Raw genomic sequence first — 19,424 nt, forward strand, 5'->3', positions numbered from 1 at the left:
TATATATATATATATATATATATATATATATATATATATAATTATTATTTTTTTGTTAGTTTTTCTTTTTATAAAATTCAACTTATACAAAAAACACAAGATTCTGTACATACAATTCTATAAAAGATTCTTTAAATGTATGTGTGATAAAAATTTATATTAAGGTTCTAATATCTTAGAAAAAGATAAGAACCAAAAGGTCCACCTTTGAGGGTACTATCCCAGTGACAAGCTGATTTTGCACATTTTATCTTTCAATGAAAGCCAATAAAAGCTATTTTGTTGTGATGGAGCAGGAGCATGACCAGTCAAATACTTCTCTTTATATTGTTAGACTCCCCTTCACTCACAGAATAAATTTATCAATCATTGCGATTTGCCATCTGTTGCTGAAAAGCCATATTAGTAAAACTAATTTAATTTTGGGTTGTTATAGATCACATCAATGTAAACCACTGGAAAAAAGGGAGTTGAAAGATCCGTTTTGTCCCTCCACAGCTATTCCATGTGCATGCAGGGCTGATTCACTCATGCACTGCACTGGTCCGGCATGACCCAGAACGTTGCAGGAGTCTTACCTGATCTCCTCAGTATGCTGAACTAGAAGCTGCTGTGCTGCTGCCAGGGCGGCCATCCCCAGCGCCAGCCCGGGCTGACAGCTCTCTAAGCCCAGGCCCACCTGCGCAGGCTGCTGGAGCAGGAGTTCAGCCATAGGCTGACCCCCAGCACTACCTGCAGCCTCCACAGGGGGCAGCGGGGGCTGGAAGGCAGGCGAAGCGTGCTGCTTTCTAGGTACAGTATTGCCTCTACGAGGATTGTGGTCCATTAATTTATTAGCAGAGCTACAGAAAGAGGAGACAGCAGAGACACCACTAGTGCTAATAAGTTCCCAAGAGAGCGACACCACAGAAACCAAGAGGGTAATCTGCATTGGTAGAAATCCCACTTAGACCACACACATCGGAGGGTCAAGAGGGAAAAGCAAAAGATTTATCAGTAGAACGGCAACACAGGAGAGGTTAATGGTGAGTGTAATATGATCCGCTATTTTAATTGCTCAATTAAAGTGAATTGATCAATTAAACTGCATTCTAAATCCACTTTATTGTAGATCTTTGTGAAGCAAGAGGACATAACTTGTTTGATTAAAGAAATTTAAGAGATTTTGTGTAAAGTTTACCTTTCTCTCCGGGGCAATTCACCATCTGGGCCCACCATGCTGCCAGGTCTCTTCCTTTCTATGGTGCCCGAGTCATAATCTGGTGGGGTCAGGTGGTTGACGTTGTTTGGCAGGGGTGCAGGCATAGAAAACATGCCGGATACATTAAAATCCACATCTGAAGGAATAACAAGAAACAGGTTAATCTTAAAAATGACAGCAATCCTTTTTTCATTGGTAAATACTACCTATTTAAAGCTTTATGGCCCATACCCTCAGGGAAAAACCAATCTGCATGCTGAATTATGGGTTCAATTATAGTAACAACATGTACAGAGGTTGCAGCAGCCATTTCTGCTAGGCTCCTGTAGATAAAGAGAAAAGAGTTTAAACAAGGCACAATTAAATATTTTAACTTGTTTGCTGGATACTGCAAAATATTCTGACCCCTCAGTTTTGGTCCACAGTAGATTGGGTCCAAGGACGATGGCAATGTTGCTGGGGGTCATCTTGTTAACGTCACTTTCCTGTGCAAGCTTAGCAAGGAACTTAATAAGGTATCTGTAAAACAGAGAAAAAAAATCAGAAGGCAGCAATTCAGAAACAATATTTTTAAACACCTTCTAAAACTGCTTTTTACTGTAGTCCTAGTCCTGATGTACAAACCTGACAAGTTCTTTCAGTGATCTACTGATGTCAGAAAATTATTGTTTTTATACTGCAGAATTAAATTCATTTAGCTTTTTTTTTCTGAACATCCTTAAAATAAAAGGTAACACTTTACAATAAGGTTCATTAGTTAACAGTATTAACTGTATTAGTTAACATGAACTAAGCATGAACAATACTTCTACAGCATTTATTAATCTTAGTTAATTAACATTAACTATTAACTATTGTATTTGTTAACATTCTCTCTCTCTCTCTCTCTCTATATATATATATATACAAAAAGAACCCCAGAACTTTGCACAAACTGATTCCACATCACATTAAGATGTACTTGAAACCCACCTGAAGTTTGCCTTGTTGTTTTTTGGTAACTGATTGCAGGTAACCCACAAAGCTTGTAACCGTTTGTCTGGGTCAGGGACACTTGACAAAGTAAAAGCCCAGTAATTAACAACACAAACATTACAAGATTCCTTTAAAACTTTATGTAAAGTACTGCAAGATGGCTTACTTGGATGCCTGTGTCCACTCATCATACAACTGGTAAGTCATCAAAGGTTCAGGCAGCTCTCTGAGATACGACTTTAATGCCCCTTAAATCAGGAGAGTGCGGTTTTAAATTAACATTCATTAAGTGTGAATGACATATTACTGATACACACAACAAAACAGAATGTACCAGCAACGGCATGTGGGTCAGAGTAAAACTCCTCCAGCTGTGAGGTGGAGCAATCCAGAGCTGCCTTCAGCTTCTTCAGTTTAGAGGCTCCTGCAGCTATTCTGAAAAGACCCTGGAGAACAATAAATTTAAAGACGGATAACATATTATATTATATAATCTAACATATTTAGATTAAAAGCCAAGACCCAAATTCATCCTCTAACATTTTAAAGGTTTTGTTTTGTTGGATAGCTGCAGTAGCATTTTTAGAGATGTGTCGGTACGATGTGGACAGTGTTAAAGGTGCAGAAGGAGATCTTGGAAAATGCTAACTTTAGCCTGATAGCACTGAAAGCGAACGTCCCACCCTCCCTGCAATCGGCATCCAAAGCCACGCCCCCTGAACGCATATACGCTCACTCAGACCAGAATACCAGAGACAACATTACTACAATAGGCTACATCAGCGGTTCCCAATTCCAGCCCATGTTCCGAAGTTAAGTAGACTTCAACGGATTTCCCCTGCTCAGGGAGTAGGGAGCAATGAACACTGTGTTATCATATCGATCGGAACACAGTTCATGCATGCAGCTCTCCTCTAACGAGCTGGTTATCTGAATCGGGTGTGTTAACTAAGCGAGACATGCAAAATACATGCGCGAGGACTGAAATTGGGAACCGCTGGGCTGCCTACATCATGTGTCATTCACCGGTGAGAAAACTTTAAAAGTACTACAATACCAGGAAGGAAGATAAGGTTGTTGATGTTTGTCTGCCATTCTTGCACTGTCTGCACAGCATGCGTGAACGTGCTGATGACGTATCCTGTCTGCGCGAACCGGGTGCGCAGAGGCATGCTAATACATACGTTGACAGGCAGGTAGGAAAGCCAATTAAAATGCTCGGCCAGAGCATTTTGATTGGACGAACATTTCTTGGTCCTACGCCTTCCACAGAATATATAAATACATTTAGACCACTTAATGTAATGCTTGCTATCGGGATGTGAAGAGACTTTCAACCAGCATAACAAGACAATCTGTTTCTGAAGACAATCCCCTATTGCACCTTTAAAAGTTGAACAATACTTGTATTGTGGTTCAATAACTGAAAACATTTGCGATCTGCCTTGAACGGATTGGAAAAGATTACTAATAACAATATAATAGTTGACATGTATGATTGATGTATTGTTTAAACACGCAAGTGGTCCCGTTGTACCTCCTCTTTCATTCCAGTCTCCAGCAGCATCATAACGCAGGCCTCTATAGGCAGTGCGATCTCTCTGCCACTGCGCTTCAGATGCTCGTCCAGAGCAGTTCCAAACGCTGGCTTCTCGGTCCACGAATCTATCGGGAAAGTATAAATACCTTTGTTTCAAAAACTGTTCACTAGCAGCATTAATTGAAAGCATCACACTCTAACAAAAGGAGCATTCATCTGTGATTCATCAAGACAAACTACTATAAACACTACATCCTGCTGTCATTCTAAATTTTCTTTCTTACTGTTTCTGAAAAAGGCAGAAGAACCAGGTGGGTGAGATGTGAGAAATATTAGTCATGGGCCACATGCTGGGACACCAAGTCTGTTTGACTCGCGTGTGCTCACAGGAAAACATCACAACAACAATTTATAGCACTCAAGCGCCAGATTTCCAGGCACAAATGAGAATGAAAACAATTAAGAGCCTCTGAGGACTGCGCAGAAAATCACTGGAACACACCATCAGGCTAAATTAATTTCATTTCCGTTTGATATATCTACATTAGTCACCAAGGGTGGTCATAATGGTCCACAATGGCTCATCCAGCAACCAGATACTGTTGCTACTTCTTTTGTATATTTTTACCAGCAGTGATTTAATTAGTCTCAGAAAAAAACTGTCAAATTGTGTAAAAAAAATATTCAGATGAACATCTTTATCTGAAACCATCACCATAATTATATAAGGCTTCCTTAAAGGCATAGTTGACCCAAAAATGAAAGTTGCGTCATCATTTACTCACCCTCATGTTCTTCTAAACCTCTATGACTTTCTTTTGTCTGCAGAACAATAATATATTATTATATATATTTTCTGTGCTCTTTTTTTTCTCCACACAATAAAAATCAGTGGGGCCAATTTTGGACCCCATTGACTTTCATTGTATGGACAAACACAGATGAAACATTCTTCAAAATAACTTGTTTTATGTTCCACAGAAGAAATAAACTTATACAGGTCAGGAGCAACATGATCGTGAATACCTGATGACACAACTTTCTGTTTTAAGTGAACTATCCCTTTAAGACCAATTAGTCAACTAGTCATATATGAAATTATGTAGTTTTAGAGATGCCTATTAGTCACTAGAGGCAAATTAGGTTTCACTGGTAGTTATTTCAGATACACAGCAATAAGAAATTGTGGCATCACCTTGTTGAGCTTGAATGGTTGGCAGGACACTCTCAAGCAAGGTGAGAGATTTTCGGTGATAATCCGCTTGTGCCTCTAATAACTGAGAACAGAGCAGACATTGAGGAAAGAGGGACGCACAGCAGAATGAACAATGGGCAGAACAAACATGGAACTGAACAGGAATAAACATAGCAAAGAATAGTTAAGAGTTATTGAACAAATGGATGACAAACAAAAAGCTTCTTACCATTACATAGTAGCGGGCATAGTCTGCCTCCTTTGAGAAAAAATTGTACATGTCTGCTGAAAGTTGATCCTGAAAAAAAAAAAACATGATTGAAACTTGGTTTGACTCTGAATGTTCAGATAGAGAAATTGGATATTACAGGAAACAAGCACAGCGTTTAGCCACATGCTCTTGATACATTACATTAGGCATTTGGCAGATGTTTTTATCCAAATTGACTTATACTCATTGCAATACATTTTATCAGAAATGTGTTCCCCGACAATTAAACCCATGCCGAATAGGAACACACAAACTGAGCCTCAATTGCTCATGCGGGTGACGCAGGTTTGAGACCTTATTTCATGTCTCCATTTACCAAAAATGACTATTCAGTCAGAAGGAAAAAATTATCTATAATTACGACACTGATTACACATCAGATTTTTGCAGTTATAAGAACTGCTGCATCATAAATCAGTCAGCAAATGGCTGACTAGCAGCTCAATGGTTCTGCCACAGGGCAGATAAACTTTGAACTAAGCAGACTGATGGCTAGTCTTATTTGAGATAAAACATATCTTTTTGAGATCTTTTCTTTTTTTATATTTTATATCCCTGTGACAGCAACGTCTTTAGTTTCACATCCTTTCTAATATGCTGATTTGATGCTCAAAACATTTCTTATTATTATCATCACAGCTTACTATTTTTTAAAGACTGCTTTGTAAATAATCTTCCCGATTTGTCTCAATTTCTAAACATTTCCAATAGCTCAAGAAAACTTGATGGTGTAACAGAAACTATTGATTCTCTCTTTTCTAGCACTTTAAAATACGGTTGCTCCTTTACACTTAAAGAAGATTAAGGAAAAAAGTCAGACACCATGGTATAATGAGCACACTCGCGCCTTAAAGAGAGCAGCCCGGAAAATGGTGCGCAGCTGGAAGAAAACTAAACTAGAAGTATTTTGTATTGCATGGCAGGAAAGTACTTCTACTTATAGAAAAGCTCTAAAAACTAGATCTGCTTAATTTTCGTTTCGCTTAGAAGAAAACAAACACAAACCCAGACATTTATTCAATACAGTGGCTACATTAATGAAAAATAAAGCATCAACAGACGCAAACCTTTCCCAACAGCACAGCAGTAATGACTTTATGAACTTCTTTACTTTCAAGATTGATACTATAAGAGATAAAATTATAACCATGCAGCCGTCAGCCACAGTATCGCATCAGATAGTGCACTATAGATCCCCTGAGGAACAATTCCACTCATTCTCTGCTATAGGACAGGAAGAATTGTATAAACTTGTCAAATCATCAAAACCTACAACATGTATGTTAGACCCTATTCCATCTAAGCTACTAAAAGAGGTGCTTCCAGAAGTCATAAATCCTCTTCTGAATATCATTAATTCATCGATGTCTCTAGGATATGTCCCTAAAACCTTCAAATTGGCTGTTATTAAGCCTGTAATTAAAAAAACACAACTTGATCCTAGAGAATTAGTTAATTACAGACAGATCTCAAATCTCCCTTTTCTGTCAAAAATACTAGAAAAGGCAGTATCCTCTCAGCTATGTTCCTTCTTAGAGAGAAATGGTATCTGTGAGGATTTCCAGTCAGGATTTAGACTATATCATAGTACTGAGACTGCTTTCATCAGAGTTACAAATGACCTGCTCTTATCATCCGATCATGGTTGTAGTTCTCTATTAGTGCTACTGGATCTTAGTGCTGCGTTTGACACAATCGACCACAACATTCTTTTGAGTAGACTACAAAGTTAATATTAGTGGAATTGCATTGTCATGGTTTAAATCTTACTTATCTGACTGTCATCAATTCGTAGCAGTAAATGATGAGATATCATATCATTCACAAGTACAGTATGGAGTGCCACAAGGCTCAGTACTAGGACCGTTGCTTTTCACACTTTACATGTTACCCTTGGGAGATATCATCAAGAAACATGGTGTTAGCTTCCACTGTTATGCTGATGATACTCAGCTCTATATTTCTTTGCGGCCCGATGAAACCTACAAATTTGCAAAACTAACGGAATGCATAATCGATATAAAAAAATGGATTTCTAGTAATTTCCTACTGCTAAATTCTGAAAAGACTTTTAATTATTGGACCAAAAACCTCTGCATGTAATAACCTAAAACACTGTCTAACACTTGATGGCTGCTCTGTCAATTCCTTGTCATCAGTTAGGAACACGGCACAAACAAAACCAAATTAAACCCTGCGGCTCGTGAATCGTGACGATACATTGATGTGTAAAGACACGAAACGATCAGTCTTGCACAGACCGATCGTTTCGTGTCTTTACACATCAATGTATCATCATGAGCCGCAGGGTTTAATTTGGTTTTGTTTGTGCCGTGTTTCCTATTCCCTTCCATTATATGACTGACAGACTGCAACGGTTTGAGTTAAAAATCTTCGTTTGTGTTCTACTGAAGAAACAAAGTCACCTACATCTTGGATGCCCTGGGGGTAAGCAGATAAACATAACATTTTAATTTTTGGGTGAACTATCCCTTAAAGCGCGCAGAGCAACCACCCAATAAAGCATTACAATAATCTAACCTTGAGGTTATGAAACAAATGCTAGAAACATGTTTTTCAAAGGAAAGATTGCTATCAAATAGCACACCTAGGTTCCTAACTGATGACGAGGAATTACCAGAGCAGCCATCAAGTGTTAGACAGTGTTTTAGGTTATTACATGCAGAGGTTTTTGGTCCAATAATTAAAAGTCTTTTCAGAATTTAGCAGTAGGAAATTACTAGAAATCCATTTTTTTATATCGATTATGCATTCCGTTAGTTTTGCAAATTTGTAGGTTTCATCGGGCCGCGAAGAAATATAGAGCTGAGTATCATCAGCATAACAGTGGAAGCTAACACCATGTTTCTTGATGATATCTCCCAAGGGTAACATGTAAAGTGTGAAAAGCAACGGTCCTAGTACTGAGCCTTGTGGCACTCCATACTGTACTTGTGAATGATATGATATCTCATCATTTACTGCTACGAATTGATGACAGTCAGATAAGTAAGATTTAAACCATGACAATGCAATTCCACTAATATTAACTTTGTAGTCTACTCAAAAGAATGTTGTGGTCGATTGTGTCAAACGCAGCACTAAGATCCAGTAGCACTAATAGAGAACTACAACCATGATCGGATGATAAGAGCAGGTCATTTGTAACTCTGATGAAAGCAGTCTCAGTACTATGATATAGTCTAAATCCTGACTGGAAATCCTCACAGATACCATTTCTCTCTAAGAAGGAACATAGCTGAGAGGATACTGCCTTTTCTAGTATTTTTGACAGAAAAGGGAGATTTGAGATCTGTCTGTAATTAACTAATTCTCTAGGATCAAGTTGTGTTTTTTTAATTACAGGCTTAATAACAGCCAATTTGAAGGTTTTAGGGACATATCCTAGAGACATCGATGAATTAATGATATTCAGAAGAGGATTTATGACTTCTGGAAGCACCTCTTTTAGTAGCTTAGATGGAATAGGGTCTAACATACATGTTGTAGGTTTTGATGATTTGACAAGTTTATACAATTCTTCCTGTCCTATAGCAGAGAATGAGTGGAATTGTTCCTCAGGGGATCTATAGTGCACTATCTGATGCGATACTGTGGCTGACGGCTGCATGGTTATAATTTTATCTCTTATAGTTAACTTGGCATACACATAATACACTATCGCATTTCTATAATTCAAAACCGTTAAATGATTGTTAGGCTGCGTTAATTAAGTCATCCGGAACCGGGAACACTTCCCATAACATTCAATGTACAGGTGCATCTCAATAAATTAGAATGTCATGGAAAAGTTCATTTATTTCAGTAATTCAACTCAAATTGTGAAACTCGTGTATTAAATAAATTCAATGCACACCGACTGAAGTAGTTTAAGTCTTTGGTTCTTTTAATTGTGATGATTTTGGCTCACATTTAACAAAAACCCACCAATTCACTATCTCGACAAATTAGAATATGAATTTATTTAATACACGAGTTTCACAATTTGAGTTGAATTACTGAAATAAATGAACTTTTCCATGACATTCTAATTTATTGAGATGCACCTGTACATCGCTACATCGTAAGAAGAATGGCATCTATGCTAATATTAAGTCCCTTTCATTCTTATTCCGAGGTCACCCTAGCCATACGGATCCAGTCTGTATCCAGATCAGATGGTGGATCAGCACCTAGATGACCTCTACAGCCCTGAATGTCAGCAGAAACCATGTCAACTAGATGCGTTTCAGAGACAGATCCCCTGCAAAGACCTCATCACCTCGACAACCATCGGCACAAGACCACCGGAACCCGACAAGTCCTCTGCACCTGTGTTGCAGGCTGGAAATAAACCACACCATGCTGGTGTCGTCTGGCCAGAGGATAACTGGCCCCCCGACTGAGCCTGGTTTCTCCCAAGGTTTTTTCTAAATTTCTGTCACCGATAAGATTTTTGGTTCCTTGCCACTGTCGCCTTTGGCTTGCTTAGTTGGGGACGCTTGACTGATTGCACAGATACTATTGGACGAGAGCTAAACTGGATGATGACATCACTTAATCATCAATGAACTGACTTTAGCTGGAAAAATGACTCCGTTATTGTCTTCTTGCATTATTGACAAACTATTTTCCTGTTTAACACTGTAAAGCTGCTTTGACACAACCAGTATCGTATAAAGCGCTATACAAATAAAGGTGACTTGACTTTTTCTGGAAACCCTGATACTTTTTTAAGATACTTTGATTGATGAATAGAAAATTAAAAAATATATATTAGAAATATAAATATTTTGTAACATTACAAATTAGTTTAGTGTCACTGATGATTAATTTAGCACAGCACTTGCTGAAAAGTAATTTCTTTAAAAATAAACATCTTACTGACTCCATACTTACATTACTATATATTATTTTTTAGAAATCTCAAACTCTGCACACCCTTCACAAACAATATATGTTGAGAGTTTCAATGTGCTTGGCTGAACGGTAATCCTCCTATGACAAGCACAAACTTACCTTTCTTTCAGCAAATCAGTTAGGAAAACTAAGCAAATGTTATGTCATCTAATTGTTATTCATCAACCAAGTCAATGAGCTGTATGATGTGATCGTTCTTACGCCCCTGCGACCATACGTTAGTGTAAAATCCATAACTAAACAACTCACAAGGGTAAGGCATGTTTAGGCATGTTGCACATCAGTACCTTACACAGCTCCATTTTGTTCATAGCTTCGTCAACTTCTTCTTTAAGTGAGTCTGCTTTGGCTGTCAGTGCTTGCGTGTTTGTTCCTGAGATTATGGACTTGGTCGCCTGCAACCACCTGTGAAGAGACCGTTTCAGTTATAAACTAGGTAAAACTAGAGTTATGATATAATGTATGACAGAAACCTTACCTCGCTCGGGCAGAGTCATAGTCCAGCACCAGTTTGGCTAACTGCCGTCTCTGTTTCAGGATGTTAGGAATGTCCACCTGACAAAATAATAAGATTACATTTACATTGTCATTTAGCAGACGCTTTTATCCAAAGCGACTTACAAATGAGGACAATAAAAGCAGTCAAAACTAACAAAAGAGCAACAATATATAAGTGCAAATGACAAGTCTTGGTTAGCCTAACGCAGTACACATAGCAAGGTGTGTGTGTATATGTGTATATATATACACACAAACAAAGAAAAACAAGTAGATAGAATAGAAAAAATAGAAAGCTAGTGTTTGTTTTTTGTTGTTTTTTAAAATAATGAAAAAAAGATACATATAGATAAAGTAGAATTAAAATAGAATAGAAAGTGTTAGAGTTAGAGGGTCAAATAAAGGTATAGATTACATAAATAGATTAGGTATGCATCACTATTAAAATTCTGGCCGATACCAATAATTTGTCATATTACTGTCAGATAAGCAATAAGTGGCTGATATTAAAATTCATCAAAGGTGATCTAAATGTTAAATTGGGCAAATGAGCATGCATAGTCTCTGAAGGCGAGTTTTGTTTGTACCTCAGCTAGCTGATTGAGGGTGTCTAAGATCTCCTTTTCAATGTTCATCTCATGCTGCATTAGTTCAGAGGCCAGTCTGTTCTCGGCATCTCCGCACATCTCCATCATTTTCCTGCATAGAAGATATTAAATATAAACTACCGTTTAAAAGTTTGGGGTAGGTAAGGTTTTTTTATGTTTTTGAAAGTAGTCTCTCATGTTTACCAAGGCTGCATTTATTCGATCAAATATACAGTAAAACAGTAATACTGTGAAATATTATTACTTTTCTATTTTAATAAAATGTTTTATATAATTTATTTATGTAATGACAAAGCTGAATTTTTTTAGCAGTCATCTGTGTTACAATTAATAATTATGTCACCTTTCTAATATGCTGATTTGGTGCTCAAGAAACATTTCTTATTATTAATGTTGCAAAAAGTTGTGCTACTTAATATTTGTATGTAGAAACTGTGATACAGTATTTTTTCATAACTAACTGATTAAAAAGTTCAAAAGAACAGCATTTATTTTAAATGTGTTTACATAATATTGTCTTTTATTGTCACTTTTGATCAATTTAATACAACCTAGCCGAATAAAAGTATTAATTTCTTTAAAAAAAATCTTACTAAACCCAAACTTTTAAATAAATTTGGGAAATGCACTGACACAATAACATACCAACAAAAACCTAAATATACCAGCACTTTTTTTTTTATATGCAACTGAAGCACTTTTATACATAGTGCATTTTTGTGCCATCATCTCATTTAATTGAGAACTCATTTAATAAACAACCAGATTTAAGTGGAAATAGATTAAAATCTATTTAAATGTTGATGTCATCCAATTACCCAATCAGAGACTCCTCCCCCAACTGGTTTCCGCCATCCTGCATGGCCTGTGACAGCGCTGTTAGTGGAAGCTTTTTCTGTGACGCAAAACCAGGGTGTTTTTGTGAAACATTACATGCAAATTCAATCAGATAAAATATGTGGTGATGACTGACATTTTGTGCAGTCATAAGCTGTTATGCCCTTACATGTCTCTTCTCAGCATCAGTGCCTATCTGCCCCTGCAAACACGCGACCATTCTTTTGTGCGCGTTATGCGAAACGACTCGCACCAACTCCATACGGCGCTCAATCTGTTCAGAATAAAACAAAACATCAACAACAACCCACAATCCTTATTGAGCTGTGGCTACCACTCAATGCAAAGACCGTATGCATTGTGTTGAAAGAAAACAGCCTGTAAAAGAGTGCTTAAGGCATGTTATGTAATAATGCATGGGAAGCTTCAGTGACATGAAACAGATTTAATAAATTCAGCATGCCGTCTTAGCCTTCAGACAGCCTTAGACATAGGTCATCACAGCCTGAGTGTTTGTGTCAATTAACAGGTGTTGCTGAACACTTTCCATAGCCTTGAGGGTGGGGTAAGGTCAAACATGATTTATCACACCACTCCCAGTGGAGGCACGAAAAAGATATGTTACTTTACATAAAGAAGTCAAGTATGACTCATCTGCCCTGTTGGGATACCTAAGATTTAGATGCATGAGCTCACTGGGATGTCATAAATAGAAAATACAGATGCAGACCAGACTCTTTTTTTCTACTTCATTCTGTTTTGTTAAAAAGGGGGTGCCAGAACATGGTTTAGTTCACCATAGTTACCTAATAATTTCTAAGGGGAAAATTAAATGAAATAAATGTGTTGATTTTCACAACATTAAATCATATATATATATATATATACAGTGGGGAAAAAAAGTATTTAGTCAGCCACCAATTGTGCAAGTTCTCCCACTTAAAAAGATGAGAGAGGCCTGTAATTTTCATTATAGGTATACCTCAACTATGAGAGACAAAATGAGAAAAAAAATCCAGAAAATCACATTGTAGGATTTTTAAAGAATTTATTTGCAAATTATGGTGGAAAATAAGTATTTGGTCAATAACAAAATTTCATCTCAATACTTTGTTATATACCCTTTGTTGGCAATGACAGAGGTCAAACGTTTGTGGCTGACTAAATACTTTTTTTCCCCACTGTGCATGCATATATATATATATACACACACACACACACACACATATACATTGGCACAGCCAATGATGTAGTAAAAAACAAATAACAATATATGCTGGTTTATAGCCATTGGTTATAAATAGAAAAACCAGTAAGTATAAACAATAAATAATCCTTTTAAATATACTGCAAAAAATTCATTCACACATAAACATATATACATACGACTCAGTGATTATGTTTACATGGACAACAATACTCCGATTTTAATACGATTAAGACAATACTCTGATTAAGAATCTACCATGTAAACAGAGATTTTTGATTACCTTAATCCGGCTAAAGTCATAACCGAAGTAAACACAAATCGAATTAAGACATGTGGATCTATTTATTCATGTATGTATTCCTATTTTAGTCGCATTACTGAAATGCAGAATAGACATGTAAACACCTTATGCCAAGTTCACACTGCACGATTTTCAAACTCGTCGGATTGCCGTTGTTTTCACACTGCGTGACTATCTCCGGTAGCATTCAGTTGCTGCTGTGTTCACATTGCACGATGGATCGGCGACAGGGGGTTTCACACTGCATGACTTCACAATAGGAAGAATCGCCGACAGCTCTGTCTGGTCCGCAAACTACGTTTCACAAAAAAACACACGCGAGAAGTGATAAGGAAATAACACGAGAACCCGCGTGCGTCAGACCGGAGTTCTCGAGCAAGACTGTAATTATTACAAATATATATATATATATAGCCCGCAAATTGTCTGTGAGCTGATTTCCAGCTACAAGGAGAAAAAGAAAAACAGATTACGCAGGAGGGAGATGCAGGGAACAGGGATTGGGTGTCCTGCAAAGAGAGTTGGAGGTAAATAATTTTGCAGTAACTGTTATGCTGATGTTGTGGCTGGTCAAGCAAATGTTTGTGCTCGTTTCTGTATGATATAATTGTTCATATATCTATTAAACTACTGATATTCTGTTCTATAACTCCTCCCCGAACTTATCTTTGCCCTGTATCTTGGTCTCTCATTGGCTGTAGGTAATCACCGACAGCTCCAGATATTTAGCATGCCAAATATTTTGCGGGCGTCGGCGATTCCCTCAGATCGTGTCTTTGATAATTCACACTGCGTGATTGTCACTCGCGTAAATAAGCACCGATTTGCCTCCGATTTCGAGCATTTGTCGGCGATTTCGCAAAACCTGTCGGCGACTGAAAAATCGGGCTAAAATCGTGCAGTGTGAACTCGGCATTAATCACATTATTACCGTCGTGTAGGACTTTTCGCCGCATTTTGCGTCAGGATACACACACGGCAGTGCTCAACCGTTTGACAGCAAATAAAAGAGCTTCAACACCTCCGTCGTCTGTATGCACGTACAAATAATTAACTGCACTTGAAGCTTTCATAAAATTGAAAATGAAACACCCAAAACTGTACATGTACATCAGCACGAAGACGAACTATATGTTTATACGTGAAATTCCGGAGAGGACGTCGGATGGCGTCAAGTGGGGACGTAATGACGTGTGCCACTAATCGAACTATAACATGTAAAACGGGAACATGAAAGGAATATTCTAAAAGTAATTCATGTAAACACCATAATCATAATATTGTCTTATTTAGAATAAGGTAAATAATTAGATTACTGATGTCCATGTAAACGTAGTCAATTATGTAATTTGCAATGCTTTATGGGAGTGAGATGAGGTGTTACTGCAAATTAGTTCCGATTTGCTTATAATTTTCTGATTGATGGATTTTTTTCTGGATTCATTGGTAATGTAGTTCTTCATCTGGAATTTGTACTTGACAAACAATTATTTATAATTGTTTATAATTTATTAAAAATGAAAATGACATTTTAAAACATTAGATTATATATTATATTATAAGGTACAATAAAATAAATATTGTGTCTGTCAGACTGTACAGACGAATATGAACTGTTTCATTTATAATCAACATTTATAATCTGATAAATCGTATTAATAATATATAACTCTAGAGGAACAGGCAAAATGTGAAATTATGTGTAATGCTCTGTTGTTGACTGAGATTTAGTTGCTCATTTATTATTTAGGCTTCTTATTTTACCAGCAATGTGTTTAGATAAAAATGAGTGTGTCATCATGTATGTTTTGTCAGAACAGAAGGCCACTGTCTAAGACTGAAAAAAAAAACTTGTGTCATGACAGACATGTCAGCTTTTTGATGTGAGCAGGGCATGCCTGCTTGAACACATGTCAGCCCTAAAAACAACCATGTAGAGAATGTCACTTCAGAACAGTGAGAGCGGTATGACTGAACAAACACTGAGGAGGAGAAAAGAGATCCAAATGAGAGAGAGAGAGGAAAAAAAACTGACTCATGTTTCAAAAACAACCCAGATCAGGAATTCCACAGGCTGGGAGAAGAGATAACCACCTCCTCACATTTTTACGTCATAACATTCCCTCACAGCCGTCCCAGTGCAGCTGGGTCAAGCATACATTCCGCTCAGGCGTCTCCGGCATGAGAACGCACAGAGGCCCACCACCTGGCATGGGAACAAGGGAATCACTAACTGTTATTGTCAGTGCTTTTTCTGCTGAGGGAGATCCTGTTTGAGGGGAGTTGTTTGGATTATCTGGTGTGAGAGGTCTTTAAGTGTTTGCCTGTTGCCATCACAGACTAAAAACCGGTGAGCCAACAACAGACTAAACATGCAGAAACAATGAGCTATAGTTTTCATGTAACGGAACATATTATACTATGTTCAGAAAATGTGGAAACACCACTATAATACCGAATAGTCATTGGCAAAATGAAAGCCGCAGGAACGTCCTGTCCGGACATGCGAATCGGGAAAACTGGATGCAATTCAAATTGGGAGGATGCCACTATCCAGTCGCTCAAGATTGTCAAAAGTGTCCCCTGAATGCATCTGTGAGTGGCACGGGTGTCCAGACAGAATGAGTTGATGGGATACCGCTGTGATCCTCCCTGAGCACCATACAGAACCCAGAATAAAAACCAAGCCCCTCTGAGTGTTAGGGGGGCATGTCAGCATAATTCTCGCTTGATGCGTCTAAACATTTCAGAGATAATTTTAGATGCAGCCGATCAAGTGGAATAAACAAGCTGTCAAATAGTGCTCACGGACACAATATTAGTGGAAGTTCAGATAATGAGTCTCTATTTTATGGAGTCAATTTCCTGCATTTCTAGGAGGTCGATTTGGCACAGTTTCCATGGCAACCAAACTTTCTGACAATTTCACTAGACAGTTTTACATTAGATAGAGCAAAAGTGCCGTGACGCAATCCATTTGGCTCATTTATTCAGAAGAGAACATTCCTTCTACTGTGACAAAAATAAACTGAATGGAATGTATTTGTTTGACATCAATGACTTCACCTTTTTCTACCCGGTGACTCACTAGTTTCCCACCATTTAATTTAATGTAAAATGGATTACAGCCAAAGAACAGAATGGCTTCACTGCAGACAGAGATGGAAATAAAAAGCAGTCACCTGTAACAGGTCATCACTGAGGACCTCTGTTTTCTCCGCTCTGTAAAAGAAGACAATAGATCATTAGAAACAAAACCCATATCTATTTAAACTGCCCAAAACAACAAATGTAAAGTAGTAGGGCTGTACGATTTGGGGGGAAATATCCTATTGATATTTTTTTCTGCTGTCTTAATTTATTAATTTTTAAATGTTAATCCATCAAGCTTTCATTTTGCCGTTAAACCACAGGAAGCCCTTAAAGCTTCTCTTTTGTCAATAACAGCCAGTTTAAAAGCACTTGTGATTACAACTTTGGAAAGATGATTGAAACATATTATGTTCTCAAATGCATGTTATATGTGAACCAAACTCAGAGCAGATGCTGAGATGAGTTCATGTGGAGCATATATTTATTTCATTAAACTACGATTGTGATAATCACAAGTCATATCATGATTTCAGTTTTATTACAATTAATTGTGCAGTCCTTTAAAGTATAGAAATCATTTTTTATAAATTAAACTGTAGATTCTAGTGATGGTCAAGTCTAGGAGTAGCCAACAGCTGACAGTCTGTCTAATAAAACCAGCTGCCCGAAATGGGAGTCACAGGCATTTACTTTCCCAGGGATTTTTAGCAGTCCACTGTCAGCCTTGTGAACAAATAGTTAAGGCCCTATTAATAGTAAACTAATAGATGGCTTTGACCATGGCACAGAGAATGTGAGAGGACAACACCAGCTCAGTTCTCACACACACACACTATCTATCTATCACACTGCTGTTTCAGAACAATGACTCAGAGACAGGTTGTGTGACCTCATGATCTTCCTACTGTAAATATCAGAAAGGATTGTGCATAAAACATTGCAGAAATGTTTCAGGTGGGCCTGTCTCTGTGTCTGCACTTTTTGTTGTGGCAACCGTAACATTCAAAAGCATGGAGGATGTCATAAGTTATATAATAGAGTATGCTTGCCCATCATAATCTGGTGTATTAGTTTCATTGTACACTCACAACATCTTATTTGTTCTCCAAGAGGACGACAGCAATTATATGCTATAGTTTCATAGACAAGACCTTATTTTGCCAGTGCCTTGCAAGTCAGTAACTTACATTAAACATGAATGTAAAAATGCTGCAGTAAAAACTTTTTAATTGGTTAACTAAGTTACCACATTGTACAATACACTACCGTTTTGGTGTTGGTAAGATTTTTTGTATGTTTTTGAAAGAAGTCTCTTATGCTCATCAAAGCTGCATTTATTTACTCAAAAATACAGTAAAATGTAATATTGTGAAATATTATTATAATTTAAACTTTTTAGATTTTCATATATTGTAAACTGTAATCTATTTCTGTGGTGGAAAAGCTGAATTTTCAGCAGCCATTACTTCAGTCTTCAGCGTCAAAAGATCCTTCAGAAATCCGTCTAGTAAGTTGATTTGGTGAAACATTTCATATTATCTTCAATGTTGAAAACAGCTGTGCTGCTTAATATTTTTTTTGGAAACATTTTAAATTTTTTCAAGATTCTTTAATAAACAGAAAGTTCAAAATGAGCATTTGTTTTCAAATAGAAATCTTTTGTAATACTCAATGCTCATGCCCTAAACTATTGAGCTGTATCTCGTTTTACGATTATTCATTTCATTTTATGTGTTTCAACCATTATAAAACTCCAGATGTAAAAGCATGCCTTTGTCATGCATATATTTACTGACATGTCTGTCACCAATGCTGGCTTGACAGTTAATTACGGTACTTTTAAGACCTTATGTTTTCTTTTAGTTATCAAAAAAGTAAAAACATTTATTGCTGTTGTAATAAATGAGGAGCAATCAAGCAGAGATGATTGCCATTAGCTTCTAATGGAGCTCAACTAATGTGGTTAAAGCAGAATACAGGGTCTGAATAACTGAAAAATTATCTGTCAAAGCTCAAGAGTCTGATTCTGTACCGTTTCATGTCTTCCTTTAGTCTGCCATGTTACCCACACATTTCATCTCAGCCCCAGTTCCTCCTTCTGCCAAAACTGCACGGCAGTTGTAACCTCGTGACAGTGGAGGACAGCTGCTTCCAATTAACACAGGAGGACAAGAAAAAGGGCCTACAAGACTCCAGATTGAGTGTGTCTGAATCAAGCTCTTGATGTCACATGTAAAGCAGAACTGAGAATAAATGGTTTCCAGAGCTATTCTCCAGCCACTGTCAGGCTAGCAATTGATCAAAAATACAGTAATATTATAAAACATGATGATCTTTTTAAATAGTCGATTTCTATTTTAATCTAAAATGTTTAGTTAAAATAAATGAAATGTAATTTATTTTGGTGAAAGTAAAGCTGAATTGTTAGCAGCCATTCAGTCTTCTTCGCTGTCACAAAAACCTTCAGAAATCACTCTAATACTGTATTCTGATTTGGTGCTCAAGAAACATTTATTTCTATATTTAATATTTATTATTATTTATTATTGAAAACAGCTGAGCTGCTTACTATTTTTGTGAAAACCATGACACATTTTTCACAATTATTTTATAAATATAAAGTTCAAAAGAACAGCATTTATATGAAAAAAAGTCTTTACAATCACTCTTGATCAATTTAATGTGTCCTTCTTTGCCGAAAAAGTATATAGTATATGTATATATATATATATATATATATATATATATATATATATATATATATATATATACATA

At 37.0% G+C, this 19,424-nt stretch overlaps 1 protein-coding gene across 2 annotated transcripts in view; it reads right to left on the bottom strand.

The window, feature by feature from the left end:
• Positions 1–19,424, bottom strand: part of LOC107594184 (rho GTPase-activating protein 17-like) — a 30,363-nt gene that overhangs the window by 5,740 nt on the left and 5,199 nt on the right. The window contains exons 2-17 of one of the 2 annotated variants that reach the window (XM_016284150.1): positions 16,739–16,778; positions 12,215–12,319; positions 12,027–12,103; positions 11,188–11,299; positions 10,581–10,657; positions 10,390–10,507; positions 5,141–5,209; positions 4,912–4,993; positions 3,714–3,841; positions 2,511–2,622; positions 2,343–2,424; positions 2,174–2,254; positions 1,607–1,720; positions 1,433–1,524; positions 1,181–1,337; positions 579–842 (exon numbers count right to left, since the gene is read on the bottom strand). In XM_016284150.1, coding sequence (XP_016139636.1) covers positions 579–842; positions 1,181–1,337; positions 1,433–1,524; positions 1,607–1,720; positions 2,174–2,254; positions 2,343–2,424; positions 2,511–2,622; positions 3,714–3,841; positions 4,912–4,993; positions 5,141–5,209; positions 10,390–10,507; positions 10,581–10,657; positions 11,188–11,299; positions 12,027–12,103; positions 12,215–12,319; positions 16,739–16,778 — 1,710 coding nt within the window. The remainder of the gene's footprint in view (positions 1–578; positions 843–1,180; positions 1,338–1,432; positions 1,525–1,606; positions 1,721–2,173; positions 2,255–2,342; positions 2,425–2,510; positions 2,623–3,713; positions 3,842–4,911; positions 4,994–5,140; positions 5,210–10,389; positions 10,508–10,580; positions 10,658–11,187; positions 11,300–12,026; positions 12,104–12,214; positions 12,320–16,738; positions 16,779–19,424) is intronic. The other variant, XM_016284152.1, reaches the window with a different exon arrangement.

This window comes from Sinocyclocheilus grahami, unplaced genomic scaffold (genome assembly GCF_001515645.1).
Source record: "Sinocyclocheilus grahami isolate Dianchi unplaced genomic scaffold, SAMN03320097.WGS_v1.1 scaffold180.1, whole genome shotgun sequence".
Classification (NCBI taxonomy): domain Eukaryota; kingdom Metazoa; phylum Chordata; class Actinopteri; order Cypriniformes; family Cyprinidae; genus Sinocyclocheilus; species Sinocyclocheilus grahami.